At 42.3% G+C, this 14,733-nt stretch overlaps 1 protein-coding gene across 2 annotated transcripts; it reads left to right on the plus strand.

The window, feature by feature from the left end:
• Positions 1–2,967: 2,967 nt before the first annotated feature.
• Positions 2,968–14,311, plus strand: LOC133214737 (uncharacterized). 2 transcript variants are annotated; one of them, XM_061357932.1, is made up of 11 exons: positions 2,968–3,297; positions 5,444–5,578; positions 6,933–7,057; positions 7,349–7,417; positions 7,904–8,017; positions 9,455–9,570; positions 9,865–9,920; positions 11,246–11,298; positions 11,945–12,072; positions 12,590–12,746; positions 13,834–14,311. In XM_061357932.1, exons 1-11 carry the CDS (start codon positions 2,983–2,985, stop codon positions 13,904–13,906), a joined length of 1,341 nt encoding a protein of 446 aa, XP_061213916.1. In that variant the 5' UTR covers positions 2,968–2,982; the 3' UTR covers positions 13,907–14,311. The 2 variants fall into 2 exon arrangements, with proteins under 2 accessions (XP_061213916.1, XP_061213917.1); XM_061357933.1 differs by lacking the exon at positions 7,349–7,417.
• The last annotated feature ends 422 nt before the right edge of the window (positions 14,312–14,733 follow it).

Below are 14,733 nucleotides of genomic sequence, written 5' to 3' on the forward strand. Positions count from 1 at the left end.
GATTTCCGTGGAACTGATGCTTAATAACTCGTCGCCGCAGTGCAACGAATGCGTTTGTCCACTGGATGGTGCATGACTTATTTCTGCAGCCCTGGGGCAGCCCAAATAGTCTTTGTCATAACCACTCTACAACGATGGCAAACAGCGCATCTGCAAATGCAGGGAGAAAAGGTATACAAGACAAGGCAGTTATTTGATTTATTTTTTTTTTAGGAAATATATATATGACACATATAATGACGTGTATCTTAAATATAGGCTGAAACCACGAAATTCTCTCTGAGATCTGAGCTTTCCATGTCTGGGTCGTGTACTACAGCTGTGAGTCTAGCTGCTATTTCTGGATGTAGTTCTGAAAATCCAGTTACATTTGCAGCTCTCTAAGGCAACGATGCATAATTTTTTCTCTTGGCTTTGATTTTGCTTGAAGACTGCTAGAGAGGCTCAGTGGCTTTGCACAGTACATAGAATCAGTGCTCACTGCAGTGCAAAGATTGTGAGAACCAGCCTGGACCTCACAGCAACACTTCATCTGATTTTGCAGGCCCTTGGTTTCTCAGGGTGCCAAAGTACTTTTTTTTCTGTTGGAATATACTTCTAACACACCAATTTCCTTTGCCAGGCAGCTGGATTTGAAAGAGGTAGCACTGTTTAAAGTGTTCACTACGCAATGAGAAGTTTGATGGTCAATATTGTAGATGATTAGGAGCAAGTAAGCAAATGCAGGCCAGCAGAAATTCTTAAATTCAGCTTACTTTGTTTTCTGTATTTTCAGCACTGTGCATCAATTGCAGGTTCCTCATTTCCTCTTGAACTTAAAACCAATTAATTCAGTATTTTCCTCCCCACATCTTTGCATGTGTAGGAGATTTTAAACTTGTTTTAATGTGCACAGTGTTGGCTTTACCACGCTAAAAACATTACCAGGCATGTCAGGACTTTGGTTCTTCTGCAAGCTATGCTGGTTTAGAGCCTATTTCCACAGCAAACAATTTTGCCAAGATAAATTGTTTGCCAGAGATAACTTGAAGTCCTCAAACAAATTACCTAAGATATGTTGGAACATAGCACTGCACAAAGCAAATTGTTTCCGAGCTTCCTGTCCTCGTAGGAAGGAACAGCACTTATCTCTGTTGCAGACTGCATAGAGACAGCCACAATATCTTCACTGGTGTGTGTGGGTGAGACTTACTTTCTGCATCCATCACATGTCAGAGGAAAATATGAAGTATTCGTGCCCCATTTATCCTCCCCTCAGAAATGCAAATACGGAAATTGACGTGATTTGTATGAGGATTCCAGCAGTTTGGCACAGGGCAGCAAAGCTGCTTGTGGGTTGCCTTAGGGAGAAAAGGGAGATTTTACAAGAATCTGATGTTTGCTGTAAGCCCTTCCATCTCCAGCAGACTAGAGCTGCTGAGGGTTTAATTATTTGCAGGGTCCTAGAGGTCTGCCATTTGTGTGGAACTTTCCCTATTGGATACTGCTTCATGTCAATACTGTGTTTAAATTCTAACTAAGAATAAAAGCTGGTTTTCGTAGTCTGTTCCCTCTGCAGCTGTTCTCTGGACCGAACCATTCCTGCTGTGCTGCAGGTGCAGGGTGATAACACTGTGTCACATCTCCTATTTTTAGACCACTTTCAGTTCCTCCATAACACAATCTGAAGTAAGAAAATAACCTTATTATCTCTTTGGCTCTCTGCCTGCTCTTTGTGGTTGACTTTAAGATGTACCCCTTCAATATTAACTGAAGAATGGCAACTTACAGATACACATTTCTGAACCTTATTGCCTTAATCTCTGGTGATTTCTGCATTTTAGCTCCTGCCCTTTTGTTTGGATTTTATGTGGTCCATGGATAGCAATAAAGCAATACAGAACAGCTGTTCACAATCTCAGAAAAAGAGGAACTGTGTAAAAACAAGGAAGCTTTTTAAGAAGGTAAGAGGAACATTTAAGACAATAAAAGCTTTTGAAGGATAGATAGAAACACGATCATAGAGGTGGAGAAAGAGCACATCCGTATCAGAAAAGCCTAGGTAAAAGGCAAAAAGAAGCAGCAGAGCTAAGGAGGTTATTAAAACCAGTTGCATTCAGAGAATAAATCAAAAGAACCGGAAGCACTGTTCCATTAAACACAAGACTATGGCACAGGTGGTTATAAAACCAAACTGAGGGACAACTGAGGCATAAAAAACATACAAGAAATGCTATTTCAAGTAAAAGGAAGTCACCTGAGGAGGCTTTAGCGCTATTAGGGAGACAAAACACCCAACAGACAAAAGAAAGCACAGGTTTTGAGAGCCCCATCTTTCTCCAAAGTGAGGTCAGCTACACTTCAACCACCCCTGAGAGGCTGGGTGTGGTTTAGCATAAGGAAATGAGACTAAATGCTTGTTAACTCCAAAAGGAATAAAAAGATCTATTGTGCAGCCACCAAAAACCTTCCTTAATACGGCTTCTAGAAATGGTACCTACAAGAGATGCTGAAGGGATGCCCACTGTGATTTATTTTTTGGTGTCCTAGATGAAATGGGCTGCCAGGCGGGTTGGAGCTGGTGGTGAGAGCTGAGAGCCAGAGAAAACAGGGTCAGAAGCCTGCAATAGGAACTGCAATCTGAATTGAAGAGCTGGGAACATCCGCAGCCCTCATCCTCGGTGAGGAGCAGCTGATATGGCCCTTGTACACCCTGACAGGCCCAGGGAGAGACCCCGACACTTAACGCTCCTGCATCACACCACTTAACCCGGAGGGTTTCCTGGACACTTGCTTGTGCCTCTCCAGGGCAACAGCTCTTAACTCCCCTTCGGGCGCTTCCATGCAGCTGGGCGGGATGCGCGCTGAGATCACATTTCTTGGGAGAAAAATACAAATAGTAATAATAATTATTGACAATAATAGTAGCAATAATAATAACAACAACATACTGAAAGAAGCCGATCCCACTTCCCAGCGCGTCGGGACAAGCCTCTCGCGGAAATGACCGCGACCGGCCTGGGACACCGCGGTGCGCGGCCCCGAGGCGGGGTTTGTCGGCGGCCGGAGCCAGCGCCGAACACTCGGCGCAGCTCCGCCTGCGCTCCCCGTTCCGCGATGCTGCTGCTGCTGCTGCCGCTGCTCCTGCTCCTGGCGCTGCTCGGGGCCCGGCAGGCGGCCGCCCTCGGAGCCCCGGCCCCGCTGAAGCGCTGCGCCCTGAGCTGCCTCCTGCTCTGCCACGGAGCCTGGAGGCAGCGGGCGGCCGGCGGAGCCCCCGCGGAGCCACGGCGGCCGCGCCCGCTCCGCCCCGACCCGCACGTGAGTGTCCCCCAGCGCCCCCCGGTACCCCTAGTAGTGGGACAGCCTTCCTCGCGACCCCCTTCCGTGACGAACCCTTCCTCGGAATCCCCATCCCTGGCAAGCCCTTTTCCCTAGGACCCCATCCTTCCCCAGCATCCCTCCCCTCAGTCCCTGGAACCCCCATCTCCTGGGACCAGTGTAGCTCCACAACACCCATTCTCCTTGGACTTATACCCCCCTGCCCTCATAGCACCTTCATCTTCAGAACCCACACCCCTCAGGGACCTGCCCCCTCCATCCCCAGCACTTTGCACACATCTGGCACCTACACCGCTCAGGGACCCCTATCCCTGATCCTGGTATTTGACACCCATACACCACCGAACCCCTGAAGCATTGGGACCCACATCCTTCTTCCACCCACCTTTCACACATACCAGGGAGGGCAGGTTGGGGATGTCACCTTGGCTATCTCTTATAGGGGGGCTTACCTCTAATCAGAGCAGCTGATGTCAGTGGGGAAAAGCAAATGCACTACAGGACATGTGCCTTCTATTTTAGCACACTTGGTGAATTTAATCTAACTTTTCAGGTGTACTTGTCTGCTTAACAAATAATAAACCCTCTATCTACAACCTGTACCTTTCCTGTGTTCATGTACTATCCTATCAAAATACTGTACCTAACAGGAACATTTGGGTTGGCTTGGCTGTTCAGGGGGAAGCAGAAAGGCTGGTGAGATAGAATGTCCCTTGGTTTTCTTTGCCTCATCAAGATTTGCCTTGTGGGTGCCAGCTGAGGTGCTGAATCCTAAGCTATTTTTGTGAACTTCTTGCTAACGTATCCTGGAACCTTCTGGGAATCCTTAAATCATAATATTTAACAAATGCATTGATGCTCCTGCTTAGCTTTTAAAAAATGAGTTGTTTTCTACAGCTTTCCCTTTCTACTAGTTAAGCTGCTGCTTGGGCATATTGAAGTGTTTTGCCAATCTTGATTTGATAGGGCAGGAGTGACAGTGTCTTCCCAATCAAACCAACACCCAAAGTGGTTTGAGATATAACCAAGGTCTACACTTTCCTCTGCTCCTCCAAACAGTCACACTGGAGCAAGTTATACAAGAGAAGTCTAAAAACGGATCTGGAAAACACTTCCAGAAATTGTGTCTCTGGATTTTTACATTGGCATCCAGCAGGCTCACTCCATGTATATTTCCAAGCTCTGTGCACTCAAAATCGCCCCTTACCTGCATGTGTAAGGGCAATAATCATCTGGGTTTAGTATTTTTTTTTTTTGGCATTTTATGAGGGATAATTTTTCAGACTCACAACTTCATCCATGCCCGAAAGTGCACACATTAATCATAATTTCCGTGTTCCAGCTTTTAAAACTTCAAGTGAGTTCTGCTGAAATATATGAATACAGACATCTGAACTCGAACTTGTGGACTTCTGTTCCTACTGGTTTTTAAGATCTGAGATGTTAACTGGCCGTACAGCAGCCCAGCTGCTAATCATGTTGGTAAAGTGCTGTGGTTTCTATAACTTCCTTTCTCTTCCTTTTCCCTTTTTTATTCCTATGTTTCCCCTACATATAAGTTATCCTCCATACAATTTGGAGCTAGATGGAAAAACTGTGTTTGTGGCTCAGTTTCCTCCTCACAGACACTCTTTGAGGACACATTTCATAAGGATTTTGGTCAAGGGAACTTCTTTTTTTCAAAATAAACATCTTAATTCAGATTATTATACTTCATCTTGTCTGCGCCTATCATGCAGTAATTGCATTCCTTCTCTAAAACTGCTTCTCGTCTGCTGCCTTTCTGCTTTCTGTGCTTGCTCTGATGGGGAAATGGGCAAACAAGAAGGAAAAATGCTTTTGTGTCAATGAACATTGTGATTTTTGTGTGCCAGAGTGACTAACTATTGTGGATTTCAGTTATTTCCTGAGGACATGGGCTGTCCTGTTTTACAGATGAGTCTTCACTGTTACTAGCAGAACTCCTGGCTGTTCTCTTTGGTTCCTGGTATCAGATACAGAAAGTGAAAGTAAAATTTGATTCCTGAGAAGAAATCTATGGAAAACAAAGAATTACTCATCTTCTCCCCACCCTTTCCAGCCTCCAGCTGGAGCTGAAATCCATTATCCATTTCCCTTTCCCTAGGCAATCGATTCGGTTTACTTCACCGGCTTTGCAGAGACCAACAAGACCTTTGTGATTGCTCGTCTTGCAAAACGTCCTGATGGGGTCTGCGAGATGTGGCTCTTCCTGAGGGTGGATGGAATAGGGGAGTTTGAAGTAAGTGTTGGCTGTGGGGTTACACTCAAAAGTAGTGCTCAACTCCTGTCTCAAACCTATGTTAGGATCCCAAGCAAAATACAGAGTTCTCTGCACCTTCACTACATTAACATCCTAAGAGTAAGACATCAGTGCTGTGCGAAAGACAGTGGTAGAAGTGGCAAGATTACTGTCTAAGTCTAATTTTTGCAGTAGGTGACTGACACTCCTTCCCTTTTTCCTGTAATTTGCACAAAACGTCGTATTTTCTATAAAATGTCTTGGTATGCCTCCCAGGAAAAGTTCGAGCATTCAGTCTTTCTGATAACATGCGGCACATGGTTAATAAGTTGCATTGTACAATTATGATTTGTTTTTTCCCCTTTTAAGTAGTGAATGCTATAAAAACATTGTGGAATTGCCTCTTTAAAAGAGAAAGGAAAGCTTTTAGGGACTTTTAGGGAAATCTTTATATGTACATCTGCTTCATTCTTGCTAAAAAGAAAACAGTATTAATCATATACAGTATGTATATATGATCTATATAAATATTTTATATATGTATAATCATTTTGCCTCTGTGTGTTTTGTTAATAGCTGACTTCATAGTAAAGAAGGAGGGAAGATCTGACATAAATCCTTTTACACTCAGCTGTCTTTATGTTCACAGATTTGCACCACCAAGTAGCCATGGCCAGAAAAAGTAGGAGACATCTTATTTGCAGATCATATAATTAAAATAAAATAAAATAAAATAAAATAAAATAAAATAAAATAAAATAGGAGATTGATGTGAATTATCTTCTTTTCTAGTAATATTTAGTATAATGATAGCTTTGTTAGCTTTGATAGCCACTTTGTAGCTTTGTTACTTAGAACTGCCAGCCAAGTTCAGGACCTTCATAGATTCTTCCCTACAGCAACAGGCACAAGGTCTCTTTTAGAAAAGTGACAGCTTTAGGAAACAAGACATATTTTTCAAAGAGCAGCTGGAGAGTTTTGGGAGGGAAGTTGCATGCACTGGAAACTTGAATCATTTTAGAGTTTCATCAAATTTAGTCTAAAAATAGGTATATCTCCAAAGCCCTGCATCAGCTTGGCTATGAGCTTGACAGCCATTAGCATAAGGAGCTGAGCTCTTGCGGGGCCCTCCCTTCACACTAGTAATTCAGTTTTCTTATCTGAAACAATAATGTGTTATCTTTGGTATTTCAGATGCAGTTTTTCCTGTTTGATAATCTAATTATCAGAAAGCAGGTAGAACTGAAAATCGAATTCAACCAAAAGTTCCTCCTGCAGAGGACCATCAGAGCAGGAATTCACCCACGTTGCATCCTCAGAATTAATCAAATATTTTCCTGGAATGTCTTTTTAGCACCCACAACATCCAAACATGATGGTGAATGATGAATCTGAAGAGATCTGGAGTGGAGGAGGGCTCACTATTGAATACTTAGAGCCCCAAACGATCTGGAAAATAAGCTTTGACGGATTACTCAGGTATTGCAGCAATCTATAGTTTTGTTTATGCACACTTAAGAACAAGGCTTTTTGAAAGCTGCAAATGTATTTAACTGACTTGAACCAGAAGCTGTTTGGTAACAAAAAAGCATGCATTGATTTTTATGGAATGAAAACACAGTGGGTAATATGTAGCTTTTCTATCCTACCTTAGCACACAACAGCATTATTCTTCTTCAGTGTCTCCGATTGCATCCATTTCCAAACATCTAGGAAACATTTTGCTGTTTGTTTAGGAATGATACAGATTTATAGCACTTTCTCTTACAGAAAAGGACCCTACAGGCAGCAGTGGAGCGAAGAGGATGGCGAACTTGTACCAGTTAAATTCTCTTTCCAGTAAGAGTGTTTCACATTTGCTCTGGGATGTGTATCGAGTTCCTGGTTAGGGATTTGGTTACTGTTTTCAGAGGGTCATGTGCACAAAGTAACACGTGAAGCATTTGCCTCTGCTTTCTCTTTTTGCTTATGGACTGTATTTGTCTGATAAGAAAAGATTTGCTGTCAAAGTAGCACAGCATTTCTGGAGTGATGCTGCATTTGTACCTCTGAACAGATACATGAGAGAAAGCAGCATGCTTTGGCTTGCAGCTCTACCCTTCCAGCTTCCCTTCCTAGGTAATCTGTTGACTCTTGCAGACTGTTGCTCTTCTCGGTTTCCTTCCATTTGCTTTTTTTGCAAACATATTTAAAACTATGTAAACCAGAATTTTCCAATAATCAGAAAATTCAAGATTGCCACTGTCAGAGTAGGAAATGCAAACTTGGCCTAGTGTGACCTGAATGCTAATAATGTCTTTTATTCCCCCTCTCTCCTTTTCCTAGTTGGGAGAACTTCACAGAAGTCTTTAACTTCAATGTCGACAGTCACCCCGGCACATTTGCACATGCTTTTGCTCAGGAACCATGGACCATAGAGTTCTTCCACAGGGTCAAAAAGTGAGAGGCAAGATTAATCTCTTCTTGGTTTCATAGTAATTTTTCTGCAGATCTCTTAAGGCTCTGTCATGTGTTATAGGTGACTTTAGAAGGTGGGTTTCATCTGAAGTGAGCTAATAAAGGACATGGCTCCTGTCAGGTGTCTTCTGGTTTCATTACTACACCAGACCTGGCAACCTCAAGGGAGGATCCTGCACATAGGCAGGGTTTTCCTAATATGTGGGTGGAAGGATCTGCCCACAGTTTTGGTCTGTAAGACCTTGAGCATTTGGAATATTTCTTACTCTGGCTTTTTTTCATTGTTAACAACCTGATTTACATTGCTTCACAAGTCATCAGTCCAAGTTTATCTAAGCAAAGGATTAACTATAATCGTGTAGAAGAAGAGCTAAAGTGGGTGTTTTAATTATGATACAAGCTTTGGAGACCTGAAAATATGGAAGAAAACATGAGTATTGGTAGTGTGTTGTTTACATACAAGCAGAAAGCCAACCATATGCTGGGCTACATCAAAAGGAGCGTGACCAGCAGGTTGAAGAAGGTGATCCTGCCCCTCTACTCTACTCTTGTGAGACCTCACTTGGAGCACCGGAGTACAATTCTGGTGCCCTCAACATAAAAAGGAGATGGAACTGTTGGAACAAGTCCAGAGGAGGGCCACGAGGATGATCAGGGGACTGAAGCACCTCCCATATGAAGATAGGCTGAGAAAGTTGGGGCTGTTCAGCCTGGAGAAGAGAAGGCTGCGTGGAGACCTCATAGCAGCCTTCCAGTATCTGAAGGGGGCCTGTAGGGATGCTGGGGAGGGACTCTTCATTAGGGACTGTAGTGATGGACAAGGGGTAACAGGTTAAAACTTAAACGGGAAGTTTAGATTGGATATAAGGAAGAAGTTTTTTACTGTGAGGGTGGTGAGGCACTGGAATGGGTTGCCCAGGGAAGCTGTGAATGCTCCATCTCTGGTGGTGTTCAAGACCAGGTTGGATGAGGCCTTGGGTGACATGCTTTAGTGTGAGGTGTCCCTGCCCATGGCACGGTGGGGTGGAAACAGATCATCTTAAGGTCCTTTCCAACCCTAACTAGTCTTTGATTGTATAATTCTATGATAGAATAGTGCATTGTTGCTGGTGATATCTGTTGACTTCTAAGCAGCAACTGTTTGGTAGTACAACATTCAGAGAAAGAGCATTCTTGTAGTCTGTCAGGGTGGGGATTTGCTGTTGTTTGATTCTCAGGTGTCTCATAGACATTATGTAGCAATAACTGGGAAATTTAAAAGTGATTGCTCTAGTGTAAAATATATCATAACCATGATACAAATGCTCTGAATTTTTTTCTTTGTTTTGGTATATAAGTCAACCAGATTGGCACTGAGGCAGATTGAAGAGGAGACTTACTGATTTTGCATGTGTTGACTCAGTCTTTTCTTTCTTCCAGACAAAGGGAACAACATTTTCGACACGAGGAGTGGGGTCAGTCTGTTGGAGAAATTGAAATAGAAAATCATGGGAAAACCAAAGTTCTTCTCAAAGGGGTCCGGAGCCACTCTTATGGTAACAGCACCACAAACAATTCACTCACTTGGCTTCCCTCACTATGGATGGTACTGGCAAGACAGTGGGACTAAAGGTGATCTTTAAAAATAACCAATTTCATGAAGTTAAGACATTTCAGAAGAAACACCATTACTGTTGTGGGTACATGCATATGCTTACCATGTAATCAATTACATGTTATCAATTATGGGATATTTCTTTATCCACAGTTACTGTCAAGTCAGGTGCTACTAGTTCACATTTTCCAGTAATGGTGCACTTCAAGTTGTGTGGTTTTGTTCTTTTTTGCAGGTATCAGGAACTGGTCTGAGATTTACCGTTACGTCATGATTTTAGCACACTTTGAAGTAGGTAGTAACGTCAAAGTGCTACTTAACCATGAAATTAGAGGTGATTCTGAACTTGTCAGTCACATTTGAGTATTCAGAAATTAGGCACTGGGAGCATCCAACATGTGCAATCAGAGGTGCTATTATGTGCATACATGATAATGCTGTCAGCATTAGCACATATCAGTATTGGCAGCAGCTCTCAAAAGCAGAGCTGTGTGTGTAAAAACTGAGATTCTGTACACTGGTTGAATCAACATTTTGTTTTAATAACTTAAAATTGTTTGTTTGGGCTTTTTGAAGAAAGATTAGATAGGCATCTTCAAACGACAGATTCTCAGCTGCCATAAATACCCAGTACTCAGTGGAATTGATGCAGTGCTGATTCACACTAATTGAGAGCCTGAGGTGTTTGAAGGCATCCTAAACCTTCATGACAGCAGTCAGCAAGTGTTTCTGCCTGTACTGTGCTCTAGTTCTCTGCTTTGCAATGGTGGCTGTGCTGGAGGAGAGTCATCGCTGTGGCTGCTGGGGAGTGCACAGCTTGGGGAAATGCTGAATTCTGGCCCTACAAGCTGGCATGCAACCCCAACAGATGCTCCTGAAAAGGCATTTCCTTTGCCAACACAGGTGTAAACAGTTCTAAACTCTCTCTTATAAGCAACATTACAGGAATTAAAACTGAATTCAGCATAAAAAGTTCTTTTCCCAGATATATGCTGGCTAGCATAAAAGCACACTGTGGAAAATCACACGTTTCTGCAGATCCAGTAGCTGTTGTGATTTCACACCTGCATTTGTACCTTTTGATAAGACTGCTTTTGCACTGTGAAGCGTATAATCAGGTAGTAATCTCTGCCTTTCTTCTTAGCTATTCAGAACTCAAAATTACTGTGGCCTTGTCTCTCTTTTTTAGAAGCCATCTGAATGGTTTTTAAGATGGAATTAAAGTTTATGGATGACTGAAGTTAGAGTCCGCATACTGTACATATATATAACAGCACAGTGTAGGCTTGCAGTTGCCGATGTCCATCAGGTTTGATCATGGCTAGCTGACATCTTTGCATCTATTTTTTCCCTCCTCCTCTTAAGTCTGTTTGCTATGGACCTTCTGTTGTCCTTAATGTCCTTAATTTGGCTTTAATGTGCTTGGTTTATATTTTTTTGACTCATTTTCATCCAGATTTTCATCGAAGATGTATTGAGAAGATCTAAAAGTATAAAGTCAGAGGCCACTGTATAACCTGGGTTATATCCAGTGTCTTCTTGGTCAAGTGAGTTTATGACACACAGAAATAAGCCCACACAAATTAGACTTCTTTTTCTTTATTGCTGTCTTACAGGATGGGACTGCAGCACATTTAACAGTTATTAATCTGCCAGATACCACAACTAAGTAAGTAACCAAGGAAGTATATGCTGCTAAAAATATGCATCTTGAAGAGGCAGAATTCACTCTGCAGGACACCTGTATGCACATTCTTGCTTTGAATCTGCACAGCCAGATTTCCATCCACACGCTCTTGCTCCCCACTCCCTCCACCCAATTTTCCATTTGCAATTAGTCAGTCACAGGGGCAGCTTTTACCTTCAATCACTTCTTTTCCATTTAATTATTGTTTGACTGATGCAGCTGCTTGTTTTACTGCTTAGATTTAGAGATACAAATTCAGCAATTCCACCTATTCAAGTGTGTCCATCTGTAGGGCATTGCTCCGGGAGCCCTGCCTTGCTGACTGGTGCTCTGTGCATCCAGAACCTTAAAGATCAGTGTTCATGGTCCTGGAACCAAGTAAGAACAAGTAACCTGCCTGTCCCTCCCGCCCACCAAAATCCACCCTGCAAGCTTCATCTTTCCTGCATGTGTAGGCTTCCTCCACTCTACACTTGTACTACACCACAATATGACCTTTTTTATTTATTGCTGCTACTTTCCAGGCATGAAGTATATGCTTATCATTGGGCTCTCCTGGAAGGCAAATGTGTTGGTCCATTTGAGTTTATGTTGAACTTCCAGTCTGCTCCATTTCTTTCGCTTTCAGCCTTGCTGTAGGTTATGTCTTTTTCCCTGATGGAAAGAAGGCTGGCATTGAGTGGTCCAATGCCTCGCTGGCTGAGATGGCTGATGATGGTGTTATCAAGGATGAATATGGTGTCAGTCTTATGGCTGGTAAGGCAAATGCAGCCCAAATTTATCTGCCTGTAGCTTTTTGGAGTGCAGTTAATTTAGTGGAGGAAAGACTATTCAGTGAAATTCCATGTGATCATTGGAGTAAATGCATCATTTTACATCCTGAGAAATTCTATGTTTAAGTCCTGTGTGTAGTGTGTCATCAGTGAAACTGTGTGTGTCCACTACAGGTTGAGTGCCATAGGCAGCTGTATAAGGGAGGGTTACAGTTTCCGTTTGTGGTGACTGTTGCTTTTGCTAATCAAGATAAATAATGTGATTTTCACTTTTTTTTGGGGTGTCAAAACATATGTTATGAGGTGGATTCAGCTGCTCTGGAAATATGGCTTTATCCAAGATTTTCCTTCATTTACAAAGCAGAAAAGGAAAGCTATTGCTCTTTAGAAAAAAAGCATGATAAGAAACCATATGCAAAGTAATAGATCTTGGGATTTTTTGAGATGAAATACTACTGAAGGCTGGATACATTCTTCTGCTTTTTTTTCTTTTATCAAAGGTGGCAAGTACTTTGATGTTTCTGCAACACTGGACAAGCAGGCTTGCCCCATGGTGTATAATGGCCTGACTGGAAGTGGCGTTTTCCATGAGTGCATTGCAGATTTCCAACTAAATGGAATAACACCAGGCTGGGGCTTGGTTGAATTTTATTACAGGTAAAATAATGACAGGGAAGAAGAGGCAAAGAATTCCCATCCTCCTCTATTGACCTATGTGGCTACAGCTCCATAAGTATTTGAAGCAGAAATGTACAGATTTTTGTCTGGTGTAAAGAAATATGGTCCATTTAGTGCTTAATGTGTTTATTAAGTTGCAAACACTATAAATTATTTGGAAAAGAATGGTTGTGCAAGCACTTCATACATGCAGACAAACCATGAGCACACTTAGTTGTTTGTTGTATTGGTTTATGTAGGATTTTATATAGGTCTCCTTATAGGTCTGTGAGTTGGTGTGTAGATAGTCCTTTCTGAAGACTGTCTTATTTAGGCAATCTGTTGCATTGTGAAAATAATGAGTCCTCTACCCCATAGAGCAGGCTAACTATTTACAGGGTGAAATTTGCTCGCATAAGTGTTTGTCAGACAAGAGCACAGAACAGATAGATATTCAGACCAATACGGGAATGCTTCTTCTAGGAAAATGATTATATCGACAAAGTATGTGCTTTCCTGTGAAGTGCTATTTCTTCTGTCACATGATTGCCGCAGTCTTTTGCTGGAGCTTTTCCCGTATTGAGTCTTTCAGGGAAAAAAAAGATAGTTTAGTTGTTTACAGTTATTTTGCTTTTTAAAATAAGTACTAATTCTTGCCTATCAGAGGAAATGCATAGATAACTTTCAGAATGAGAGATCAGCTTCTTCTGAACACCAGACAAATTTAAAGGACATAAAAAAAGCCACTAAACTGCCAAACACCCAGGGGTTGAACTTGAAAACCATGGCCTGTAGCTGCTGCCAGGTACCTGCTCCACTCCCTTCACTGCTATCAATATCTGTGTGGTGGAGGAAATACACAGTATGGAAAGTCTGAGCTAAAAACTGAAAAAGGCAACTTTTGCAAGTCCAGGCACTCCTGGACATTTCTAGACCTGCCCCAGGAAGGCTTAATTTAGCAGTGCTGACAGAATTGCCATCTCCTATCTGCTTCCAAATCAAAACCGTGTTAGAACTTAAAGGGTGGGTGTCAGCTTCTTCCCTCTCACTGCAGGACACCAGCTCAGCATCATTGTTCTTCTTACAGGGATGAAGCTGCCCAGGCGGTTCCGAATTTGCAGCTTGGTTCAAAAGCCAAAGGACCTGATCTTTCCTCCTGATGCAGTGCAACTGATGGCTCTCCTCTTTGAGCATTTGCAAGCTTGTCCCAGTGATGTTAACAAGCAGCAGCTTTCAAAAATAACATTTATTCACTGCAGAATGCACAGTTTTGGGTGTGGAACTCGCTGTCACCGGATGCTGTGGAGGTTGAGGGTATAAAAAGGTTAGGAGGGAAATGAGATGCCTTTTTAGTTGTGCAGCACTTGTAGTGGCTGACTATGGTGGCCTAGAGGCAATTTAAAGAGTTCACTGGGAGCGGTCACTCTATGCTCTGTCTTTTCTGCCAGCTGCTCTGCTCTGTGAATGAAGACCAGAACATTGGGCTACATGGATCTCAGACCTGATTTGGCAGTCTCTCTGTTCTTTCAGTCTTGTTTTTGAAATAAAATCAGTATCTTTCTGAACTCTCTGGTTGTTACAGTCTTTAAAATGTGGGGAAAAACTATTACAGAAAACTACACTGATCTGATAGTCTTGCTTGTGGCTTTGTGAGAACTGAACTGGAAGAAGTAAGAGAAAGAACACTTAAATAAGGTGTCTTCTAGGAATAGCATTAATGGCCAACAAAATAAATGGTACAAGCACATTTTCCCCTTGTCTGAAGGAAATAGGTCTGGTAGTCCAATTTAGAAGATGACCTGAATTTCTCATAATTCGCTTGAACTTAGATGCCATATTAATCACAACATGCATGTTAGTCACCGATAGCTGCTGGCCCAAGGTAGCCTAAAGCATATTCCCTACCTAGATATGTCTTGCCATCAAGTACTGAAAATTAAACATTCTAAGAATATGTCAAGAAAAATCAGTTAAGTGGAAGATCTGG

This window comes from Neopsephotus bourkii, unplaced genomic scaffold, assembly GCF_033783945.1.
Source record: "Neopsephotus bourkii isolate Nb327-2 ecotype Australia unplaced genomic scaffold, CSIRO-AGI_Nbou_v1 NB_926, whole genome shotgun sequence".
Taxonomy (NCBI): Eukaryota; Metazoa; Chordata; class Aves; order Psittaciformes; family Psittacidae; genus Neopsephotus; species Neopsephotus bourkii.